The sequence below is a fragment of the Embiotoca jacksoni genome, unplaced genomic scaffold (genome assembly GCF_022577435.1).
Source record: "Embiotoca jacksoni isolate LCO1_2020_lvr unplaced genomic scaffold, fEmbJac1.0.p SCAF_129, whole genome shotgun sequence".
NCBI classification, from domain to species: Eukaryota; Metazoa; Chordata; class Actinopteri; family Embiotocidae; genus Embiotoca; species Embiotoca jacksoni.
In genome coordinates this window covers 137030-160095 of record NW_027185262.1, presented here as the reverse complement: position 1 = coordinate 160095, position 23066 = coordinate 137030, and the positions used below count along the sequence as shown (strand labels likewise).

At 46.4% G+C, this 23066-nt stretch overlaps 2 protein-coding genes across 2 annotated transcripts; both read right to left on the bottom strand.

Moving 5' to 3' along the window:
* Positions 1–1108: 1108 nt before the first annotated feature.
* inhbb (inhibin subunit beta B) lies at positions 1109–10316 on the bottom strand. The gene is made up of 3 exons (XM_069145528.1): positions 9242–10316; positions 3506–3709; positions 1109–3436 (listed from the first exon to the last, which is right to left on the bottom strand). Exons 1-3 carry the CDS (start codon positions 9624–9626, stop codon positions 2832–2834), a joined length of 1194 nt encoding a protein of 397 aa, XP_069001629.1. The 5' UTR covers positions 9627–10316; the 3' UTR covers positions 1109–2831.
* A 1683-nt stretch (positions 10317–11999) lies between these two features.
* Positions 12000–22223, bottom strand: klhdc3l (kelch domain containing 3-like). The gene is made up of 8 exons (XM_069145526.1): positions 22195–22223; positions 18511–18703; positions 17433–17515; positions 17219–17297; positions 16153–16199; positions 15288–15402; positions 14988–15177; positions 12000–14517 (listed from the first exon to the last, which is right to left on the bottom strand). The coding sequence occupies exons 2-8, from the start codon at positions 18677–18679 to the stop codon at positions 13950–13952; spliced, it is 1251 nt and encodes a 416-aa protein (XP_069001627.1). The 5' UTR covers positions 18680–18703; positions 22195–22223; the 3' UTR covers positions 12000–13949.
* Between the last annotated feature and the right edge of the window lie 843 nt (positions 22224–23066).

The following is a 23066-nucleotide window of genomic DNA, read 5'->3' as shown; positions in this document are numbered from 1 at the left end:
CTCCGCTGTGATTTCTGTGTGTGGCCCCAGAGTGCAGCCGCGATGCTTTAATGGCCTGCAGCTCCAGCTCCAGCTCGGCTGCCATTAACATTCCAGCTTTTGGCGTGCGCTTTGGGTAAAGCATGACAAGACAGCTACACATCTCTGCAACAGACTGTCATCTGTCTGCATAGGTGCAGATTAAAAAAAAACAAAAAAAAAAACCAGCTTCGGCCGCTCCGGGTCATCTGTGACAGGTCATTTCGCTTCTGGTCCCGCCTGCCTGTCAGTCACGCGCACCCATCATATTGATTTGTTTTCGCGCTTTTTTTTTTTCCCCGCAGAGAGACATCCCCCTGCTGCTTCTGCCGCTGCTGCTTTTCCTGCTGACTCATCCATCCTCCTACAGTTAAGGAGTTATTTACACTGATCCCTCCCTAACATGCTATTTGCCCCGCAGGCGAACAAATCTCTTTGCGCTTCTTGGCAGGTCCTAATACACACATTTACAGCAATTATCCAGCCTGATATTTTACAGGGAATTGTGATGTGTTTGGACGGAGTTCCGCAGAAAACATTAATTGAAACCTCGCCGTTGGTAGGTGTTGGCACGGACAGGCGCAAGCCTCCCAAGTGTCGACACGGTGCCGCTGACATTATGGCAACTGTGTAAAAGCCAGCTTGGGAAACAGAAAACACGGTCCGTGAAGTAAGGAGCGCTTACGCACGCGTGAAACGCACTCATGTGCATCGTCAACACACGCCGCAGCCAAGAAGGAATCAGGCAGGTTTGTGGAGGTCTTGCAGGCTGGCAGACGCCATAGATGCCGCTGAAGCTGTTCATCATAGTTGTAATTACTGCTGAGCTCGTGAGAAACAGTCAGTTCTGACAGATGGCAGCGGGGAGATGTTTTATGTTTCTACCAGTATAGACGAAGGCTGAAGCGTGCGGCTGTTTTTCCTGCAGGTATTTCGGCGCCACCTTTTTTTTGTTTAGGTGAGTAACGGCCCAAAGCGCCTTCCCCGCTGAGGAAAACAACGAGACCGAAATGGAGGAAGCAGAAGAAGAAAAAACACACAAAGTCTCAAGAAGATGACGCAGAGAGAAAGAAGTTAAAGTTACAAAATATTTAAGAAAACATTTTATTTTACATAAACTGTACAGATGACATTTATTTGACTAAATGATTCTTAGATAGGAACTAAAAATAACTTTCTTATTAAATAGAAAACTGAAACAAAAAATAGAATTAAAGATGAAAAAAAAATATGAAGTGTTGCTTATTGTACAAAACAGAGAATGAAAATAGAGCTAAGAAATGAAAAATCATATATCGTACCCTGATACAGTGGTAGGCCTTTTTTTTTTTTTTTTTTTGCAAATGATCAAACACATAATTGTACACAGTAACTCAATGGCCTCGCCATCCCGGTACAATAGCTCAAATCTTGGCCTCTTTGGTTCCATTAATTAGGTAAAATACATCTGAAACAAAATTCAATTTTAACTTCTATAAAAATAACTTTTCAATGGCAGTTTTTTTATTTTTTGTTTCGCTAATCCCGCAACTTTTCAGTGCAAACGTCACAACAATCATTCGCTTTGGAAAGGAAGCGAAAGATTACATTTCAAGTATTGATAAAGAGTTGAAGGACTGAAGAGAGAAAGAAGGAGACAGAGAGAGAGCGAGAGAGAGAGAGAGAGAGAGAGAGAGAGAGAGAGAGAGAAAAGGTGGAAAGAGATTCAGTCTAATAGAGCGTGTTGAGTATGGGTATAGGTTACTATACATTGCATAGCTCATGTGGCACTTATTTAGCGATAGGACAGGACACTCAGTACCCCTTGGAAGGCATTTTTTTTTCTTTATACAAGTGCTATTCAGGGTGTGCATTTCAGTTTCTGCAAGTGCTGCGCTGCACTGTGGCGACCCACTGGGCCGAAAAAAAAACAAAAAAAACTCGAGTCTCCGCGTCCGCAGGAGGAAGCAGTTCGCTCTCTGTCGCCTCCCGCTGCACAAGTGAAGTGCACTTGTGAGAGCTATCTTCACCTGGTTGTCATGGTAGCAGGGCCTGCAGAACTCGTGGTAGGCAGGCAGTTGAGGTTGAGGCCCAGAGTCAACAGCCAGAGTGACGGTTATAACAACAACAACAACAACAACAACAACAACGGCGGCGGCGGCTCTGCGGAGGACTCTCGTTTGGCCGCCGTGCCGCCGCGGAGGATATAATCCTGCAAGGCATTAAGCGCTGCCGGTCTAATTCCACCAGAGAGGACAGTCAGACTGCGTCTGTCTGCATAGTAGGGAAGTGCTGGTGTTCTGAATTGTATAAGCTGATGAATTGTCAGTGCTTTATAAAAAATAAAAGTCTGAAATGTGCTTAGAGGGTCGGAGGTTTTGGGGGAGTGTGTCGGCGGTGAAGCCAATCTTCTCATCCTGTCACGTTCCTTAAGAGCTTTTTTTTTAATTTATTTTTTTATCTTCATTCCAAAGGAGATGACGGGCCATTATTTTTTGACTAGAAATGGCAAACTAGAGAAAAAGTATCTTTTGGTGATCGTCATCATTCCCTTCTCGTCCCAATCGCTGAGCAGGCTGACGCCGAACGGACCGAACTTGGACAGCAAAGCGTGCCACTCAGTCTGATAAATACACACACACACTCGCGCCGACACGTGCAAACACAAACACGGACACATCACCGGCACCTGCGTTCGCTAGATGGTGCCGGTGTGCGCTGCTTGCACATACAGTAGGTATAGATATATTATATATGTGTACCGTACAATATTGTCCTGTTTGTACAGAAGGCCCTTCCTGACTGGTCCAAGTTCAGATCGTGACGGGTCCGACTCAAGCGCAGCCGCACTCCTCCACGATCATGTTGGGCACGTCCCTCTTGACGATGTTGTATTCATCGTCGAAGTAGAGCATGGACATGGTGCTGAGCTTGGTGGGGATGCAGCAGGAGTTGACGGAGCCCGGGCTCATCCCTCTCAAGCGGTACTGGTTGACTACTGCGGTGTGGAAGGACGAAGCTGAGCCCGGCACGCCCGCCATGTAGGCCGGGCAGCTGCCCTCGCAGTAGTTGCCGTAGTAACCAGCCGGCGCGATGATCCAGTCGTTCCAGCCGATGAGGCGGAAGTCAATGTAAAACTGCTGCCGGCAGCACAAGCCCCCGCTGGTGCCGTCGCACTCCAGCCCCCGCTTACGGATGCGGTGCTTTCCGTCCACCTGCCGGGCGCGCACCACCAGGAAGGGCCGGTGGGACGGGTCGCTGGGGTCCACCAGCACCGGAGCCACGCCGGCCGCCTCGCAGCCCTCGCAGTGGACCTCCAGGTCCTGCCGCCGGCTGCCCTTCCCGAACACGGCCCGCACCGCCTCCGACAGCGGGAACGTGTGCCAGCCGCTGCGTTTCAGATCCACACGCTTCTCCACGAGGGCCCAGCAGCCGGTTCCTCCTCCTCCTCCTCCTCCTCCTCCTCCTCCTCCTCCCCTTCCTCCTCCTCCTCCTCCGCCACCGCCACCTCCGGGGCTGCCCTCGGCACCGCTCAGAGACCCCGCCTCCTGGTAGTGGATCTTCACCGTCACCTTCCTCCGGATGCCCTTCTCCGGACCGGCCGGCAGCACGCGGAAGTACAGCCACAGGTTGGCCTGGGACACGTACAGGTTCTGGTTTCCCTCGTTGGAGATGAAGAAGTACAGGCCGGATTTGGAGGATATGTGTTGATCTGATGGAAACAAGAAAAAAAGGTCACACGTTATTTATCCGGCGACTGAAAATCATCCAAAGTGAGGTCATAGTGCATGCTGACGCCGAGCTCGAAGATTCACGATCGACCTTGACATTTTTTCTGAACCTTCAGCTGCATCTTCTTGTTTTCGGTTTGTTTAGTGGACACATGAAGCAGAAGAATTTTAATTTCAGTACCGCCATATCACATCTGATCCAAGACAGATTCCCCCTTGACAAAAAACACCAGCGATCATCATGTGACCATCGCCATGACAACTGGGCAAACAGCATCGCCCCGTTGAAGGCCGTGACGTGCAGCTGGAAAAGCGCTTGAAAACTTCCAGTAAGCACACCTCGTGCTAAAATTACTGCTGAGATTTCCAGGGAAAGTGCAACACACTGCCTTCTTCACACACACACACACACACAAACACAAACACACACATGCTCACACAGAAAGCAGAAAACCCCCCAAGAAGGCCACGGCTTTGTCTTTCTGTTTTCCCCTTGTTTGTTTTTTTCTGTTCGCCCTCAATCACTGTGTCAGGTGACCTCCGTGGCAGCTCCTGATAGGCCAGCTGTGACAGGGCCAGCTCTGGGATCAGGCCCAGTTGGCTTCGGGTTCGGCTTTTGTAAGTGACAGGGCCAAAACTAGAGAGAGAGAAAGAGAAGGGAGGAGAGCGGAGAAGGAGGAAGACTGAGGAGAGGAGGAAGGATGCAAATGGAGAAGGTGGGAGGGTCGGTGGACACAGCCAAGGCCTTGTGGGGGGTGGAGGGGTTGGGGGGTTCATTGAGTTCACTGTCAGTGCCCAGCCCCGAAAAAAAAAAAAACACCACCACCTACCCCACCCCTCCACCTCCTTCCAGCGGGGAGCACCCTGAGAGTGACAGCACAAAGCCCGCTGTGAGGCACCGGGAGACAGCCGCGCTGCAGCCCGCCATTCAAACGCGTGGCTTTCCAGCAAAAAAAAAAAAAAAAAAAAAAAAGAAGCATGATGAGGCAAAAATAAAAGCCATTTACATGACACTGGGCCACTTTTCTTCAGCCGCACAATGAAGAGATCCCGGGTGTCTAAAAAAAAAAAGGGGTGGCGCTGGGGCCCTCCCTGCCAGAATGTGTTTTTTGTTTTGTTTTTTGTTTTCACTAATGATGTCTTCCAAATTACTTGAAAGGTTTCTATTTCAGGAGATTTGGTACAATGTGCTCAAGCAGAGCAAGCGGGGCCCTTTGAAAAGCGGCTAAATTACTTTGTTTGCCGACTGATTAGTGTGTGTCAGTGTCAACAGGTGGCCACCAAAGACAGACTCTTCCTCCTCCTCCTCCTCCTCCTCCTCTTTAAGGCGCCTCACGCCTCTTCCTCCTGTAAAAACCGCAGCTTTACATTCAGAACCTGTTGAGACCAGCTCGCGGCTCCGCAGTTCAACACACACACACACACGCGCACACACACACACACACACACACACACACACACACACACACACACACACACACACACACACACACACACACACATCAATCCGTGCACAAACACACACACACACACACACACCCATCCCCATCGAATATGAAACCCTCCCTCTCTCTGCTGAAATCCATCTGAAGGACATAAAGGAATCAGCTGAACGGCAGCTCCTGCCTGTGTCTGCCGTAAAGCCCCCCCCCACCCCCCCCGTCCACCCCCCCCCGTCCACCCCCTCCGAGGGTTACAAGTAACTAACCTCCTGCGTGCCCCAACAGCTCCGAGCTCGGAGAGAGAAAGAGAGAGAGAGAGGGGCATCATCATCGCACAGCTGATAAACAAGTCAGGAAATAAAAGTGACCGGGTTCTCCCTCGGAGATACTAAAATCGGTGAACAGCCCGACCACAAAATGCTGGACAGTTTTTTTGCCATCCGGACGCACAAACATCTGCAAATATCAACAGAAACGAGCAGCTACACTGTTAGACAGGAGCTGTAAACAACTTTTTGATGAATCTCTCTTTGATTACTCAAAATAAAATTAAAGATTTTCAGTTTTCTGTCGGGCTCCGAAAAGACGAAGAAACATCCTTTATTTCTTTAAAAAAAAATAAAAAAATAAGAAACTGTCAACCAGCTTGTTTGACCGGTCGTTTTGGCTCTAACTCAGACGTCGGAAATACGTGAATCATACTTGAGGAAAATCCCCGCGGCCAGTGTAAGGCAAAAGCAGAAGATGGCCGTAAAACCGTGTGTGATCTACAGCTGACGAACCAGCCTCACCTCGGGGAGGGGGGAGGAGGGGAGAGGGGGGGACAGTTTCACTCATAAAACCGAAGAGGTCGAAACTCTCGGAACGCTTTAAGCGCTTCTCTTCTGTGTTTTCTTACAAATTTGAAGTGCTCAGAGAAAGCTGACCATCTGTTGAATCAGCAGCTCCTGCGCAGATATTAAACGGAGCTGAAAGTGTGGCAAATTCGAGTCTGAACTTTGACCTTCGAATGGTGGCGTGAATGAAAAAAAAAACAACAACAAAAAACTGCGACGTTCGACGCTTTTTGTGGATTTGAGTGAGCGAACTCGGCGATCGGTGCGCCAAGAATCACTCAGGTTTTCTGTTATCTTCTACATCGATTGGCAAACGTATTTTTCACTTCTTCTTGTGAAAAATACTTCCTTTTAAAGAACGAATTGTTCTCTTCACCCCAGGGTGTCAGCAACAATTTTCGGAGCCGGCCCGGACACGCCTCGCTCTGACCCCGCAGTGGAGGGGTAGGGGGGTGGGGAGGGGTGGGGGGGGGGGTGGACAGTTTGCTCGTGATTATCAGCAGGGAAGAAGACACCTGGGTGGGCTCGGGTCGGATAAAGAGCTGCTTTCAGCGTGTCTCCACCTGCGCCGCCGGGTCGGGAGAAGGAGGCCGTGGAAAAAGAAGAGCTCCACAGCTCATTACTCAAAAGCCGACGTCGACAAAGACCACACGGCGCGAGAGAGGACTCGGGGCTCGGCGAGGAGCGTTTTTCGTTTGCTCCGGCGTGATGCGGAGGTTGTGTGCGCATTGCACATGTGGTGGCCATAACTTAGGCCCGGAGGCGCAGCTCTCCAGGAATTCCGCAAAGGAGGTGTGGGAGGCGGTGGGTGGGGGGGGGGTGGGGGGGGGGGGGGGTTGAAGACAGGAGGAGGTCGGACTGGTCCCGGCGCTGCTTTTAAATAACGCTGCATACATCATTCATGGGATCCCCAGCTCTACAGTAGCAAGCCCGGGCCCCACCGACTGAAACACACCCCCTTGTGAGTGAAGGTGGGAAAATGTCTGGAGCGGATCCAGGAGCGCCGTGACTGACAGCTCCTCATGAAAAGAGTCGTGTCCCGGGGTAAACCTGCCAATCGGATCCGGGGCTGCGGTGTAAATGACCTCCACCCATAATGAAGTCTTAATTCTGAGGCTTGGACCGCTTCGCCTCAAGTTTCAGCGGGTTCCGAACGGTTACGGCGAGCGACGGGAGGAGGCGGCGATCTTAAAAAAAAAAAACGTCTCCCCCCCTCTTCTTCTCTTTCCGACCTCCCCTTCTCCCCCCCCCCCCCCCCTGTGCCTGAGTTCCTCCGCTCCGCTCCCGTGGATACGGGACAACCGAATCCTTTCGGCGAGGACCCACGGGAGCATGTCAGGGGAGACGGGAGATTGGCATCATCTCCACCCCCAACCCCCCCCACCCCCCACCACTTGCCCGAAAAGGCCGCTTGGCAGACCTCGTACCGCCGCGGTTAACCCTGCAGTCGAGGGGGGTAGGGGTGGGTGGTGTGGGTGGGGGAGCTGGAGGACGCGGGCTGACCTCCGCCGGTCCCGCATGTAAACACCTATCCCATTCGCTGGCTCGCTGTTGGCTAAACATATGCCAACCTTATCCACAACCCCCCCCCCCCCCCCCCCCTCCCCCTTAAAAAAAAAAAAAAAAAAAAAAAAAAAAAAATGCTCAGTCCCTAAATAACAACAATTCAGGCTCCCTCCTGGCTTTCGGAGCTTTCTGGAGACCTTGCCTCTGAGCCGTGCCCCCCCCCCCCCCCCCCCCCCCCCCCCCCGGCTGGCAGCATCCGATCTTTTTTGGGTGGGGGGGGGGGGGAGGGTAGAGTGGGGGGGAGGGGGGCATGAGCCAGCTGGCCAGGAGGCAGACGGGGTCTAGGGAGCAAGTGGACCCGAGCCAGCTCCATGGTACAATGCCACACAAAGGCTCAAAGGTGTGAGGAAGAATAGAGCTCGGGGAAAAAAACAGAAGTAGAAGAAGAAGAAGCAAAAAAAAAAAAAAAAAAAAAAAGGAGCCCAGCGGACCTTTAGAGTGACAAAAGCATTCTTTACAACGCTGCAATATGGGCACACACACACACACACAACATCCACCAACAATCTCCACCCCACCCACCCCCAATCCAACCCCGCACGGACTCAAATGTCTCATGCATTATTCTGAGCAATTTCTTTTGTTTTCCCATTTTTTTTTTTTTTTTTTTTTGTATTCTTCTTTTTGCTAACGTTGACATGTCGTGCATTCAGCAGGAACACACAGTGCTCTTATAATAATTGCCTGGCTTTTGTCCCACCCCCCCCCCCCCCCACCCCCCCCCCACCCCTTGTCATGAGGCTGCTCAGATCATTCCCATTGGAAGGCAGGACCTTGCAAGTCCATTCAGCCTAATTGTACCAGCAAAAGGGGCAATGGGAAAAGACAGAGGACGGTGTGTGTGCGTGAATGTGTGTGTGTGTGTGTGTGTGTGTGTTTAAGACGACATCCCATTTTGACGCCTTTAATTGTATGTTTTTCTTTTTGTTAAACTAACAGTTTGTGTCAACCACACTGTTCTCACAGCACTAACTGGCAATTATTGGATTCTGTCAAGTGCAGATGATTTTAGGTGTGTATGTGTGTGTGTAAAGAGTGTGTGTGTGTGTGTGTGTGTGTGTGTGAGGGGAAAGAGAGAGAGGAAAGGGTGTTCTCTTTGGACTTCTGAGAATTAGTTAGATACACATTCTTAGAGGAAGGGATAAATGGCCAATTGAGGGACTTTGTCCTTATTTAAAAGAGGGCTTTATACATTGGAGTATTGAGTGTGAGCACGGCTTTGGTGATGAAATTGGATTCAGAGGTTTCTTTTTATCCCCTAGACAACAGACGGGGGGGTAATTTAAGGACTTCTTTTTCTTTTAGTTTCACTTTTTAAAATCATATTTTTTTTTGTTTCCATCGGGCTAAAAACAAGGAGGATTTTTTTAAATTTTTTAAATTTTATTTTTTTTGGAAGAGCAGCCACTGAGCTATGTGATGTAATATGATGATGAAAATGACCCAGGATCCAATTAGTTTACGGCTGCTTTAAACTGTTGCTCTGCTGTGTGGGTCATACAAACAACAAGAATGAGCTTTAGATGTCAAACTGAATCTACATAGGAGGTTGTTGTTGTTTTTTTTCACCTGCTTCCCTGCCCTGCCCTCTCCTTACTTGATGTCAAAAGGTGACAGGGTTCATCCAGGGGTCGATTTGAAACATGCGCGATGAATTATTGATTATTACCTGATTCGGCAAAGCTGATAATCTCCGAGGTCTCCGCTTGGACCTCGTTGCTGTAGGCAGCCTGCCCGTCGAAGTTGGGGATCTCCACCCGGCCGTCCTCGCGCACTTTGCCGGCGTGCAGCCTCCGCAGCGCCGTCACCATGGCCGCCTTCGGGATGGGATGCGTGATGTTGGGTCTGTCCCGCATCTGCAGTCGGTTCAGTATGTGCCTCTTCACCGCCTCCAGGAAGTCTATGTTCACCCGCTCCGACTGATCCGGCGCCCTGAGGCCGCAGGACGCGCACGACTCCTGGGGCGAGTCCTGAGTCTCGGTCCCGGCCACCGTGCAGCGCACGAAGAGTACGCACGCAGCCAAGCAGGACATCGCCAGACTGTATAAGCTCATTGTTCCAAACTTTACCTCACAGTCACAAAACGGAAGAAATATGCGAAATGTGCGCCACGCTGAGGTTAAAGCTACCTTTAATTTGACAAAAGGTGTTCCGGGAGAACATCCGCCGGTGCTCCCAACAGCGAGACACCTCAAAGAAATCCACAGAAATCTTTGTATTCCCAAAAACACACCGGAGCGCTGCTGCTGCTGTTGTTGCTGCTGCTGCTGCTGCTGCGGACACTGCGAAGCTTCACTTCCCTCCAGTCATTATGCATTCAGCTCGTTATCCAGCAGTGCGTCTTTCTCTCTGCACATAACCAAAAAGTTCATCTCTGTGGAGTTTGGGTTGTTGACGAGCGCTTCTCACATTTAGTTTCAAGTAATCTACCCAAAACAAAAGAGGACACGCGCGCTGCCTCGCCAAGAAGTGTTAATTTCAAAACAGAAAATGTGTCCCAAAAAAAAGAAAAGGTCCGATCTGTCCCATAAAAAACAAAAAAACAAAAACAAAAACACCGCACACATGCAGAAAGCTCCCTCTTCTACAGCTGCAGTCCCGCGGAGAGTAGCAGCGCTGGGTTATAGGTCCCGTGTGTGTCTATAACGCCCTGGGTACCGTGGTGTCCGGTGCGCGCTCGGCTGTTTGGATGGCCAGCTTCTCGCCACCGTGCGTCCTTGCAAAGATGCTTCTCACTGAGACCCTTTTTTCCTGCCTTTGCAATCACGACAACAGGGGCTCCGAAACACCCAAAGTTTTTATACAGGAGTCAGACCACGTGGGGAATTGAACCAACAGGACGCGAGGGATTATTACTACTACATCTTCCCCATGTCTCACAGGTTTTTTTTTTTTTTTTTATTATTATTATGGTAACACTATGGGACCGCATAGGTTGCATAATTGTTTAGTATTTTTTTTTTTTTTTAATCTCTTAAACGGCTCGCAGTTTTTGAATTAAAGCCAAACAGTCTGAGACATCACTTGATCATCCTACTTTATGATCACAGGTCTCCGAGATGCGATGAAAGTGGTCTGCGTCACTGTGACTGAAGTCAGCTTTTACAAATCAAACTTTATAGTGTCATGGAAAGCATGATGCAGACTTATATTACAGAACATCAGGACAGTTTCAGGCTCTCAAATCCATCACGTATTACAGGTTATAAGAAAAACCTTAAAATCTAAAGAATATGATCATTTCAAATAAAGATACGAAGTGAATATGGCCAAAACAAAAAAATTAAAAAAAAAAAAAAATAAAGTTAAAAAAATAAAAGCTAGAACTTTGAATCAAATGAGTTCATGACCGGTTGTAATGCAGATAATCAAACAAACAGCGCCATCTACTGTCAGAGACATCTCATTACACACTGCATATAGATAGATAGATAGATAGATGGATAGATAGATAGATAGATAGATAGATGGATGGATGGATGGATGGATGGATGGACGGACGGACGGACGGACGGACGGACGGACGGATGGATCTATCTGAAGAATGAGATAAACCACCCGAATTCAGGTGTAGAAAGAGACTTAGCCGGGATGACTGGAAGCTGTTATTCCTGCCGAAGATGCTTCAACAAAGTACTGAATTAAGGGTATGAGTACTTTTGTAAAACACAAATATCAGTTTTTGATTTTTTTTTTTTTTTTTTTTTAGAAGTTCAATAAATTTGCAAAAATGTCTAAAAACCTGTTATTATGGGGGTATTGAGTGTAAATTTATGGACAAAAGCTGCAATTTTATTTATTTAAGATTAAATCTGCAACACAATAAAATGAGCAAAGCTTGGATACTTTCTAAAATCACTGTATATTATGTAATAATCAAGAGTTAAGAGGCAGAATAACAGATACAGTTTGTAAAACGCTTACAAAATATAATTCAGGACTAAATATTTTCTGTACTTTTTAAAAATAGTAACAATAATATTTATTTGTACAATACATTTCATACATAGAACGCTGCTCGAAGTGCTTCAGAGGAGAAGGCAAAAGCAAAACACATGAAATAGGATAATGCAGTTAAACAAGCTTGGGATATAAACATAAAACTTTTATAAAGATGCTAAAAAGATTTTAAAAAATGACTGAAAAGCCATCGTGGTCAGAGTACTTGCAGTTTTCAGGTGAACTCGGTGTCATGTGCGTCAGCAGTAATGTAGGTCAATAGGTCAGCAGAAAAGAAGAGCAGCAGCAGCAGTGGTGGATTAGAGCGGCCCGGCCCGCTGCGTACAAGCTGATTAGTTTACTGCCCTTCAGCCACACACACACACACACACACACACACACACACACACACACACACACACAAACAAACACAAATTCACCTGACTCATTCAGAGATGAAACTCCTACTAAAGATGTAACGCCTTGAAAATGATTCACAAATATACGGTTTTATTTTGTCCAAAAAAAAAAATAATCAGCAACTTCCTATAACAGATGAGCACTGTTGCTTTTATCACCCTGAACTCAAACAAGAGGAAATGGTGCATTTTGTTGGGAACTATTTTCAGCCGCGGATTAATACACGTTTGGTGACTTTGAGTGAAGAATCGAATTAAACCTTAAACAAAAAGGTCTGTTAATATTGTCTGGTTCTGTTGGAGGTTTCTTGCTGTTAAAGGAGAGTTTTTCCTTCTTTCTGTCGGAGGTTTTTCTCCTGTTAAAAGGACTTCTTTTTTTTTCTTTCCCCTGTTGGAGGTTTTTCTTTTTCCCTTAAAGAGGAGTTTTTTTCCCTCCTCGCTTCCCCGGGAATTGTTGAATTGTTGTGTTCCTTTGTAAAATGCTGTAAAGTTCTGCCGTAAGGACTTCAACGTGTTAAAGTGCCATGAAATAACCCGTGTTGTGATTTGGCGCCATATGCAAAAAAAATGTAACCGAATTATTTAAAGTCGGACTTCGATTGTATACGTATGAATTTCGTGTCTCATCCACTGCTGTTTATTTTAACCTTGGATTCTTGCAGCTGTTACTGAGTGAATTTGTGGATGTTTTTTTTTTAGGGGGAGGAGGGGGGGACGGGACCTTAAAGGCTAAAATGATGAAGAGGCTTAAACAAGAATAACTGTTGAAGTGTCTTAAAGGTCTTAAAAGGTCCATATGACGCAGTAATGCATTTTATTAATTGTGGGTGATTGCTGAAAATTGGTCGTACGTGTCACTAAGTCATCACAGCATCACAGCCTAGTATGTACGTTAAAGCGCAAGGTGCAGCAGCAGCAACATACCGTACACACCACATCAGATATAGTTCAGGTACGGAAGGCCAGGAGGGCCAATCCATGAAGCAAATATGGCAAATGTCGTGTTGTGGTTTCAGTTTGTTCCTTTGTACGGATTCATCGCCACGTGTTTTTGTAACCTGCTAAGTTCACGTTTTAATTCGGCTTCATTCCTCGTGCTGTCGAGTGTTTCGTTCTTTTTCTGATCTTAAACCGTGACAACTTCTGCTTTTCCTGCGACGTGACGGTCGACGCAGATTCGTCTTCGCGGTGGTCTTCGTTAAATATTAATATATATCCCATCTTGAAAGAGTACATTTAAAAAATGTTTAAAAAAAAATCCAGACAGACATTGAAATCAAACCATACAAGCTTCAGTGTTCACATTAATTTGTCCCATTGGAAAAAAAAAAAAAAAATGATACTCAGATTTACACCTGAAAACGACACGGGTGTCTGCGTAATGCTGCTGCTGGTTGCGCCGTTTCTCTCTGGTACTGTCCTTAAAGGACCAGACGATAACTAAAGGCGGAGCTCTGGCGCCCTCTTGTGTAATGTAGGCGCACGTTGCAAGTTTGTGTTGCATGAAAACATTTGTTCGGTGAGTCTTTTTACCAGACGTGGACGATTGTGGGAGTTGAAGTGCGTTACAGAACGGACAAAAGGCAGAAACAAACGATCACAGATGTTCGGTTAATACGAGGCGATACAGGAAGTGAGCAAGTTGGAGATGTGAGGTTGAGATGGGTCATCTTGGGCTTCGCTTTTTTGTTGTTGTTGTTGTTGTTGTTGTTGTTGTCGTCGGAGGTTATACATCCATTACGGTGAGCTCGCAGTATATCCATGGATTTCTGTTTCACTTCCACCTGCAATAATTCACTATAATAAGTATTCTGGTTATTTATTTTACTACTGCAAAGAGGAAATATGCGATAAAAACTGTACGGTTTACGACAAAACGTCCCAAAATTATAAAAATATTTCAAGTTACGTTCTTATTCACAGAATGCCTTTCAACATAAAAGAGAGGTGAAGCGATAAACATATTCTCTCTGCATTAAAAAAAACAAAAAAAAATAACCACAGTGTTGAGAGTTCGCGTTAGGAGTCGGTCAGGGTCATCTGCCACACGGAGACGGGACTTTGTCGGGTGCACGGTCGCCCCCCCAGCACCAGCAGCAGGTCGGGGAGGTGCTGGGCGATGTCCGCGTCCTCCGGGTCCAGCAGGTCGTCCTCCGTGCAGCTCCACTGTTTCCTGAAGGTTTTGTTCTCGAAGGTCAAGCAGCTTCCCGTCGACTGGGCCGAAGAGTCCGTGAGCGTCGTCGGCGCGAACGTCTGCAGCTCGATGGCGCCCTCCGACCCCAGAAACGTGAGCGGGACGGGGAAGCACTTGTTCTTGAAGGGTCTGAGTTTCCCGTCGGGCGACGTGCGCTGGAGTCCGGGCCCGGCGTCGGACCTGTAGCTGGGACCCAGCCCCGCGCAGCAGTGGTGGATCTTGTCGGGGGGGTCGGAGTCGGGGTGCGAGGTCACCTGGCTCCAGGTCTGCGCGGCGAAGCCGTACCTCCACAGGCAGTTCGTCGGAGAGTTCTGGCTCTCGCCGCCTCCGAACACCAGCATGCTGTCCCTGTAGGCCACGGCGGAGTGTCCCATCAGTCGGGGGGGGCCGGACCTGAAATGGGAGGAGGGGAGGGGGGGGGGGGGGGGGGGTTTCGACAAACCGTGAGGGTGGTGTCAGCAAGGAAGGAGCACGCAGAACAAAGACTGTCGTTGTGCGCCGTGTCCGGCTGTGACCGGCTGACGGGGGTGGAAACCCTCCCGTCCGGCTGAGAACACGCAACGTTGAGGAGAGAACCGCAGACGCGGGCACTTCCTGGAGACGTGAGACGCTCACTCACGACCGCTTGTTATTTACCGATACTGTTTTTTTGTTTTTTTTAAGACAAACCGAAGCAACGGCTACTTTCTACGTGGACGGAAACACCGAGCGGCTCTTCCGAAAATTCTAGAAAAGCAAACGGTTTTCCCCGTTCTACGACGGCGAGAGGTTTTTTTTTTTACCAGCCCATCGACGTCATTCGCGGGTTCTTCAGCAACATTCAGAACTGTATTTCACTGCACACTTAAAAAGTCTTTGCTCACTTGTTTCGGAGCGAACTCCACGTGTGGCTGCAGGAGTTCCACCTCCAGAAGTCTCTCTGCTCCCTCAAGCCCTTCAGGCCCCCGAACAGGTACATGCAGTCCTGGTAGGCCACGGCCGAGTGACTGTGTCGGGGCCCGGGTCCCAACGAGGCCTGCTGGGAGCCGCTCAGCAGGGACCAGGCCGTGGTGTCTGTCGGGCATGCAGAGAGAGAGAGAGAGAGAGAGACACGCATGTAATCTACAGTTAGCGGACACACTGTCGCGTTCGCTGCGTGTTCACGTGTCGCATCTAAAACTCACCAAAATCCAAACTCCAGAAGTCCTGCGAGGATCCTTTAATGTCTACGTAGCCTCCGTACATCAGCATGGCCGAGCCGACCGCCACGGCGCTGTGTCCTTTCCTGTTGGTCGGCGTCTGGGTTTACACGCACGCACGCACGCACACGTACACACAAACATCAGACTATTAAATATCAAACCTTCAGACCCTGTTATCACTAGTAACTTATAACCAGCCTCACCGTGGATTCACAGTCTTTTTGTGTCTCTGAGTTCGACTCTGATTTCAGCTTTGATTTGGATGCTTTCGGTGCGCACAGGGTTCGGCTGTGTTCGGAGAAGTTTCCGAAAATCCACCCGAACCGCCTCCAAACTTTTGAATTCTACCCGAGAAACTCTCTCAGAGCCTCCGCGTCTCTTCGTGTTACGCATTTAATACCTGCTTGCGTGCTTGCTTCTACCAGTTTAGAAACACCTGTAAACATACAGTGTCTTCGAATCCCAAAATGCTGTGCCCCCCGCACCGAGTAAATAACCCTTTCTAAAATATATTTTAGTGACATTTTTTTATGCGCTTTACTCGGGAATGAGAAGAATGTTTTCAGATTTTTTTTTTTTTTTTTTTTTTTTTGTCCCCGACAGTGATGTCATCCTCTGCCGACCAAGTTTTTTTTTGTCTTTCAGCCACCGCTGCTCATACTCGCTTCTTATTCCAAAAAAAAAAAAGCCGGAGGATAAAAGATGATAAGACCTGTTGTTTACTGATAATCGAATACCGAACAGGTTATTATTTATGTTTATTGGGATTTAAAAACAGTCCTCTGTGATTGAAGTCTGGCAGACGCGAAAGGGAGACCGGAGAGGTTTCATGATGTGTTTCGTTCACCTCAGGGGAGCTCGTCTTTCCTCGGCACTGAACCCACTTCTGCTTTGCTGAAACACACAACAAAAGACAAGGAAGTTTAAAAAAAAACAAAAAAAAAAGAGTTTCAGTCTTGCACAAAAAAACCCCCAAAAAACAGCTGATTTGAGATCTGTGGACAGGATGCTTTTATACAAGAGTATAAATCAACTCCTCTCAGGCTCGCTGCTAAAATGTAATAAAGTAGTGCGATAAGTTGACAACGCAGCTGATGGTTTATATTGAAAATTTTGAACTGCCATTTTCTTTTAAAGCAAATTAAAAAAAAAAAAACACACTGCGGAAAACAACGAGCGTCACAGTGCAGAATTTTACCCGCAAAACAGCGCGCTCAACGAACGGCGTATGGAACCGACATCCGCATCGCACTCCTTATTTAAACTGTGCAAACCCAGTGAAGTTGGGTGCGAGAACATTATCAGTTAAAAGAATAACTTTTAAACTGAAAACAAATTTCAACCTGGTGTAAAACACTTGAGGTGTTAACCGCATAATCTAGTGTCAGCTACGTAGATGTGAATCACTCAGACTGGCGGAGGAGCGGTGACGACGACTGATAATTATAAGAAAGATGGGAAAAAAAAAAAAAAAGAGGAATTAAAAGCCAATGGGAGGAGGAGGAGGAGGAGGAGGAGGAGGAGGAGGAGGAGGAGGATCCGACACGCAAACGAACACAAGAACCAACAAGTGGTGGAATGTTTAGAGAAGGAAGCGCGTCCTTTCAGTACGTTACGCAGTAGCAACTCTCCCTGGTCACCGTTCTTTAGAGCGCCGCAGGAAAGTCATTTACTGACTTTCCTGCGGCGCCAAATGTCGACTTCCACAGGTAATTTTGGGGACCGTAAAGATAGGTGAAACGTTTTTTTTTTTTTTTTTTTTTAAAAAGAGCTCGAAGGCCCCGACGGTGAATGAATGGCGCACGGGCGTTCGGAGACCGGCCTCAACACGCTGCAACGAGTTTCATCTGTCCGACCTGAGGAGTTTACCGACGGCGGCTTTGTGAGCTGCGCCTCCGAACCGTGAGACTCACCGACGTCGAACACCCAGAGGGCGCATCTGCACTGGGTGTACGCAGAATCCAACATGCCTCCGAACACGTACAGGAAACCCTGGAAAAAGGTCACAGCGGTCAAAAGCGGCCGTCGCGTTACGAAGACGGAAAGATAACGTGCGCCGTGAGGTTTTAACGGAGAGAAAACAAAATAATAATAAATCAACGGATTTGATCTGAGTGAGTCTCGTACCTCGTGAGCCACCATCGAGTGTCCCTCCAGCTCTTCTGGCGCGGCTTCGCTGGTGCAGTTCAGCTCCGTCCATTCGTTGTACACTGAAAACATGGCACACGGCAGTTTGAGGGGTGACGCCGCGTCGAGCTGAGGCGTTTCCTTGGTTGAGCGAGATCCTTCGGATTATCGGTTTGAAGAGGTCTGTTACTGCAGGACAACCGACGGTGACGTCGCACCTTTTGTTTGGCCGTTATTTAAGCCTCGCGTTCGGATGTCGGCCGGAGCAGGGAGTGACCATATTTGGGCGAGCTGTGGGAGGAACGGGCCAGCGGTGGATCCGGCTCGGTCCGATTGGAAACCCTGGCGGTACTACGTCCCGCCCACCGATAGCTGTAAACTGGACTGCGCCGCAGGCCTGTCAATCAAACTAAAATGCCCCCAAAAACATGTTTGTTTTGTTTTTAGGCTTATTTTCTAATTAATGACGGGATTATTTTAAGATGGACCTCCAGAAAACTAATACGAAGGAGCGACTTTAATGAGACAAGCTGAATGGGAGTCTACGGAGCCGGAGGCTTTTTGGAGCCGACCTCTAGTGGCACTCGGTGGTATTGCAGTTTTAGGCGCTTCTGCTTCGGCCTCGTTTTTCAGACCCTGGAAGCTACGAACACTTTTATATAGAGTGTATTTTTGAAACAGGCGACGATAAAATCAATTGAAGGGACATTTCTTCGGTGTTCTTTCATAATATTCCTCGCCAGAACCGCCATCAGTCCCAGCTGTCAATCATGATGACGTACAGCTGTTTTGCAGCATCGAATAACTAATCAAATCAAACATCGGCATGATAACAGGAACTTAATATGACGGAAACCATATTTGGGGGAAAATGTATTCGAGGTATTTTTTGTTTTTGTTTGGCTAATGTCCAAATTTGCTAACATGGAGGAGGCGGGGTTTAGGACCAATACTTAAAACCAGCCACCAGGGGGTGATCACGATACTTTGGCCATCTCTTCCACGGAGCTGTCACGTCGTTCGTTTCTACAAATAGTTTATAGTGAGCGCTTAAATGAACTGATCGGGGGGCCCTTACCAACACTGTACTTCCAGAAGTCCCCCAGACAGCTGTTCTCTCGGCCCCCCAGGACGTACACGTTCCCGTTGCAGCTGCAGCAGGCGTGCCTGAAGCGGTCACGCGGAGACCGGCCGCTCTGAGGGAGCTGTTTCCACAGAGACGGACTACTGTGACTCATAGCTGGCATCCTCCGCTCTCACCGGACCATTTTCTAAAAAACAAACAAAAAAAAAAACCAAATAAGCAAATAGGAAAGTGTGAAAGAATGCACGAGACAGTTTACGCAAGGATTACGTTACAGCATCAGGACACCGCCTCTGCGGAAATACAGGGTGCCCCTGTTAACGACAACATTACTACCTTGAATGGAGGGAACAGAGCGGAGGTGTTGTCGGGCAGTCAAGAAGTTGTAATCGTGGCTACGGAGGCGCTACGTGTGACGCTGGCGGTCCCGAGGTCCGCTTGATGGCGTCGGATACGTCAAACCGGGCAGATAAAAAAAATAAAAAAAAATCCGACACGCTAAAAGCTTTTGTCCCAGATGTTGCATCACTGTTCTTCAATGATGTCACAACTACCGGGCCTGTTAAGACGTTCCCGACGTTCACGATCGCGCCGGATATTTGTCGGCGGTGACTGAAATGGTGTCAAAATGGGGTTTGAATTTGTTTTTAACCCGATCCCGGCTTTAAAAGTTACAATCTCCGTTTAGTTTCTCTTTGGCGATGAGCGGCAATTGCAGCTTCGCTATTTGGACTTTCCTTTCCCAGAAGATCCAAACAGTGTCTCCCCGTGTGACCCCGTCGAGAACCTCTGCGAGGGTGGCACCGGTTGTTATGGTTGTGGAGAGAGAGCGAGCGAGAGCGCTGGGACTCTCCCGACTCCCTGATCACCTGACTGCTGATATGAGCCCGGGCGTCGGGGTGGGGGGGGTCTCTGGGGAGAAACTGCGCGGCTGCAAAAAATGTCCCCCGAACGCCTCGCGATCCCTCGGCTGCGGTCCTGATTATTCATTCGTTAGTTTAGGTTTGATTCCTCCCCCCCCCTTCCCGGTTAAGAAAAACGATTTTTAAACGGCTCGGACCAACGTTTACACGCTCCAGAAACAAAACGCCTCAACGCTGGTAATCTGACGTATTTGAGGAAAACAGCGGCCTTTATTTAAACGAAATCTCGTTGAGGTACTTCGCAGGAACAAAGGTTCAAACTTTAAAGACTGTGGATGTCATTTGATCTGTGGGGTGTTCAAACGCCACAAAGCAAACATAATATGTTCCAACAAAGGTTGCGACTCGTGATTCTTTTTTTTCAACTATAAACGAATCGTAGATGACTTTTTTTTTTTTTTCAATGAATCACGTCACACATTCAGTTTAGCAGCACTTTCTTCTTTGGAAGCTGGAAACGTTTGTGATGCTTGCTGACACATCATTTCAACAGTCAGTCAAACATCAGATGAATTGGTGGTTCAATTTCCCGCCGGTTTGACTGATTGATTCATTCATTATTGCGGCTCGTAAAATATTTAACAACCCAACACTAAACCAAAGTCTCATTTCAGTCTTTTACAATATTCATGAAGACCGAGGTCACGGAAGGTTTTCCCTCTTCTGTTGTCGGATGTCGTCACGCTAGTTTTCCACGCTTGCAGTATTCATGACACGCCGGCGACAGCGAGAACAATTTCAGCGACGCGGTCAATTAACGTAAAAAATGAAGCCCCCCCCCAAAAAAAAAAAAACGTTTAAATGTGCGACAGAAAGCAGATTTTCCTTTTTAAGTACCAGCGTAATACAAAAAAAAAAAGTATGAAAGAAACAGTTGAGTATCAATAATACAAGACCTTCACTCAAGACAGATAGACTAATATTCGGGTTATATTTTTTTTCCTAATAAAATTATTATAAAAATTCACTGTCAATTACTTAATTCAACAAACTGCGACACCTCGACATTGTACTCCAAACCGAGACGAAAAAATATCACATTATATAGCGTCACTTGGTTTTTCTTCTGATTTGTCACTTAGTTCATATCATTTCCTGAGATTGTATTTTATCATTCAAGATATTATCAGCACTAAAAACCTGACGTATCAGAGCTCGGAGGAGAAAAAAAAGATAGTCTATGTTATCTTTTTTTTTTTTTTTTTTTACTTTTTAATCCTTATTTAGCTACAAGATTTTAATGTTTTGTCTGTGGTTCTCACAGAAACATGTTTGGCTTCATGGAGCTTCTAACGTCGGGACTAAAAATCGCGTAAAACCGATGTTGCTGCCACGCCATCATTTGAATATTGCGGTGGTGGTTAATCTCCACTTACCACACCAGGGTCCGGTCTTCTTGGTTACAGTGGAGCAAAGTAACTAAGTACATTTACTAAAGTACCGTGCTTGAGTACTTCAGCATCTCCATTACTTCATGGTTATATCTGGTTTCTTATTTGCACGGTAGAGTTTGAGCCTGCGTTTGTGGACGCAGCGATGAACTGTGTTCACAGAAGATGGTTTTCAGAAGTGCTGCTGAGCCCGTGCAGTGATTTCCACTGCAGGATTGTGTCTGTTTTATAATGCGGGCCCGGAGATCACGACCATCGAATATACGTTTCCGGCATTTCTCCCTTAATGTGAAAGCTAAAAAAAACATGTTTAGATTTTTTTTTATATATATTTAAATTGTTTTGACATTTCTCCAGATTCTCTGAATCTTTTAACGATATTATGAACCGTAGATGATGAAATCCACAATTGTTGTTGTTTTTTTTGTGTGCAATTTTGCGTCGAGGAACATTATTCTTAAATCGCTTCACTATTTGCCGTCCTTCGCAAGAGTGGTGAACCACTCCCCATCTTCAGTGCTGAGAAACTCTGGGAAACTTTTTGTTTGTTTTATACTCAATCATCTTACTAACCTGTTTGCCAGCATTGCGCAACTTTTCCAGTCTTTTATTCCCTGTCCCAACTTTTTCGAGACGTGTTGCTGACATCAAATTCAAAATGAGCACAACATGTTTCAGAAAACAACAACATTTCTCTCTTCTCTATCTCTTTGGTCTATTTTTCATTTAAATATGAGTTTACGTGATTTAAAAAAATTAAAAAAAAATTAAAAAAAAATCACTACATTCCGTTTGTATTAATATTTTACAGCAGCGTCCCAACTTTTTTTTTTTTTGGGGGGGGGGGGGGGGGGGGGAGTTTGTATTACTGTCATGTTTTTAATTCCTGTTTGTTTGTCTATTTTAACCCTTTAATAAATTATGTGACACTTGCTGGATAAGTTGGTTGCTAACGCAGGTCGGTGACTTGACAACCGCTTCAGCAGGAATGCGACCCGTTAACTGATTCGCGGTTCCGTTTACCGACAGCAACGACGTGTTTTTAGGTGAGTTTGAAAACATGAATGCAGTCAACTATATGTATATAAAAAAAAGAAGAAGATGTATTTCAGTGCGGTCTCTCGGTGTCTCTTTCTGTCAGATTTAAACCGCGAGGGGAGTGATAATGGAGAAGTTGTGAAAGAAAAGGAAATGAGGAGATGAACTTCTTTTTAAGCTCCTTCAGCGACTGAAACTTAATTCAAAACGGGAAAGCTTGTGTTTTCCGTTTCAAAAAAACTGTTTTCGAGCTCTTCAACGGTATAAAGGACGTATCACGTATGAATAAAAAGGTACGATAATGTAAAAGGATGATTTCTACTTACGAGAATCGCGCTGCGCCTCTTCCTTCGATTGTTGCCTCTGAAAACTAGCTGGTGCTGCGTTCACGGTCACCTCGTAAACTATCAACTCCCATTTGTCAACAATAACTCGTTGTGTACAAAGGAGTCATTTTATCTTTAAGTAGCCTTAATTTGTAAGTAAGTGATTCATTATTTGATATTTTATGGAGAAATTATAAAAAAAATGATTTACAGATGAAATATATATCTAGCGATAAAATGTTAATACTAAAAACGAATTTACAGAAACAAACGTATAACACTTAATAAATAGGCCATCATCATTTAAAAAAAAAAAAAATACATTCTTGAGTTCATAAAGACATAGAGGAATTTTAAAAACCTGTTTGAAAAGTTTAAACATGAAAATTCTACTAATAATTAACTGAATTCACAATTTTAATTAAGAATACATATTTTAATCATCATTTAAAAGGGCCATTTCCTTTTTCCATTTGCATTTTAAAAAAAAATTCTAGGTAGATAAGTACTTGTATAAAGAAGATTTGGTCAATTATGGTCAATTAATTCACGTTATGTATTAAAATCTGACTATTCCCAGCTCTTGTATCAGCAAGTGAAGGCATCCTCAGTGCATTCATGAGGAGGAGGGGTCCAGTGGGCTGCCGGAAGTGTGTATCTTCACATGACAGCACTTTCAGTTTATTGGATGAATATTTTTAATGCGTTGAAGTCATGCTTTTGGACTTTGAACTACAGTGAAAATGAAATCTGATTATTTTATGACCTTGTACGTGGGCAACGTGGCCTGTAAAAATGTAACCACATTTTTTTTTCATAAGGGCTCCTCAGTCATCGTCATTTGAACAATTAAAATACTCATTAAAAAAAAG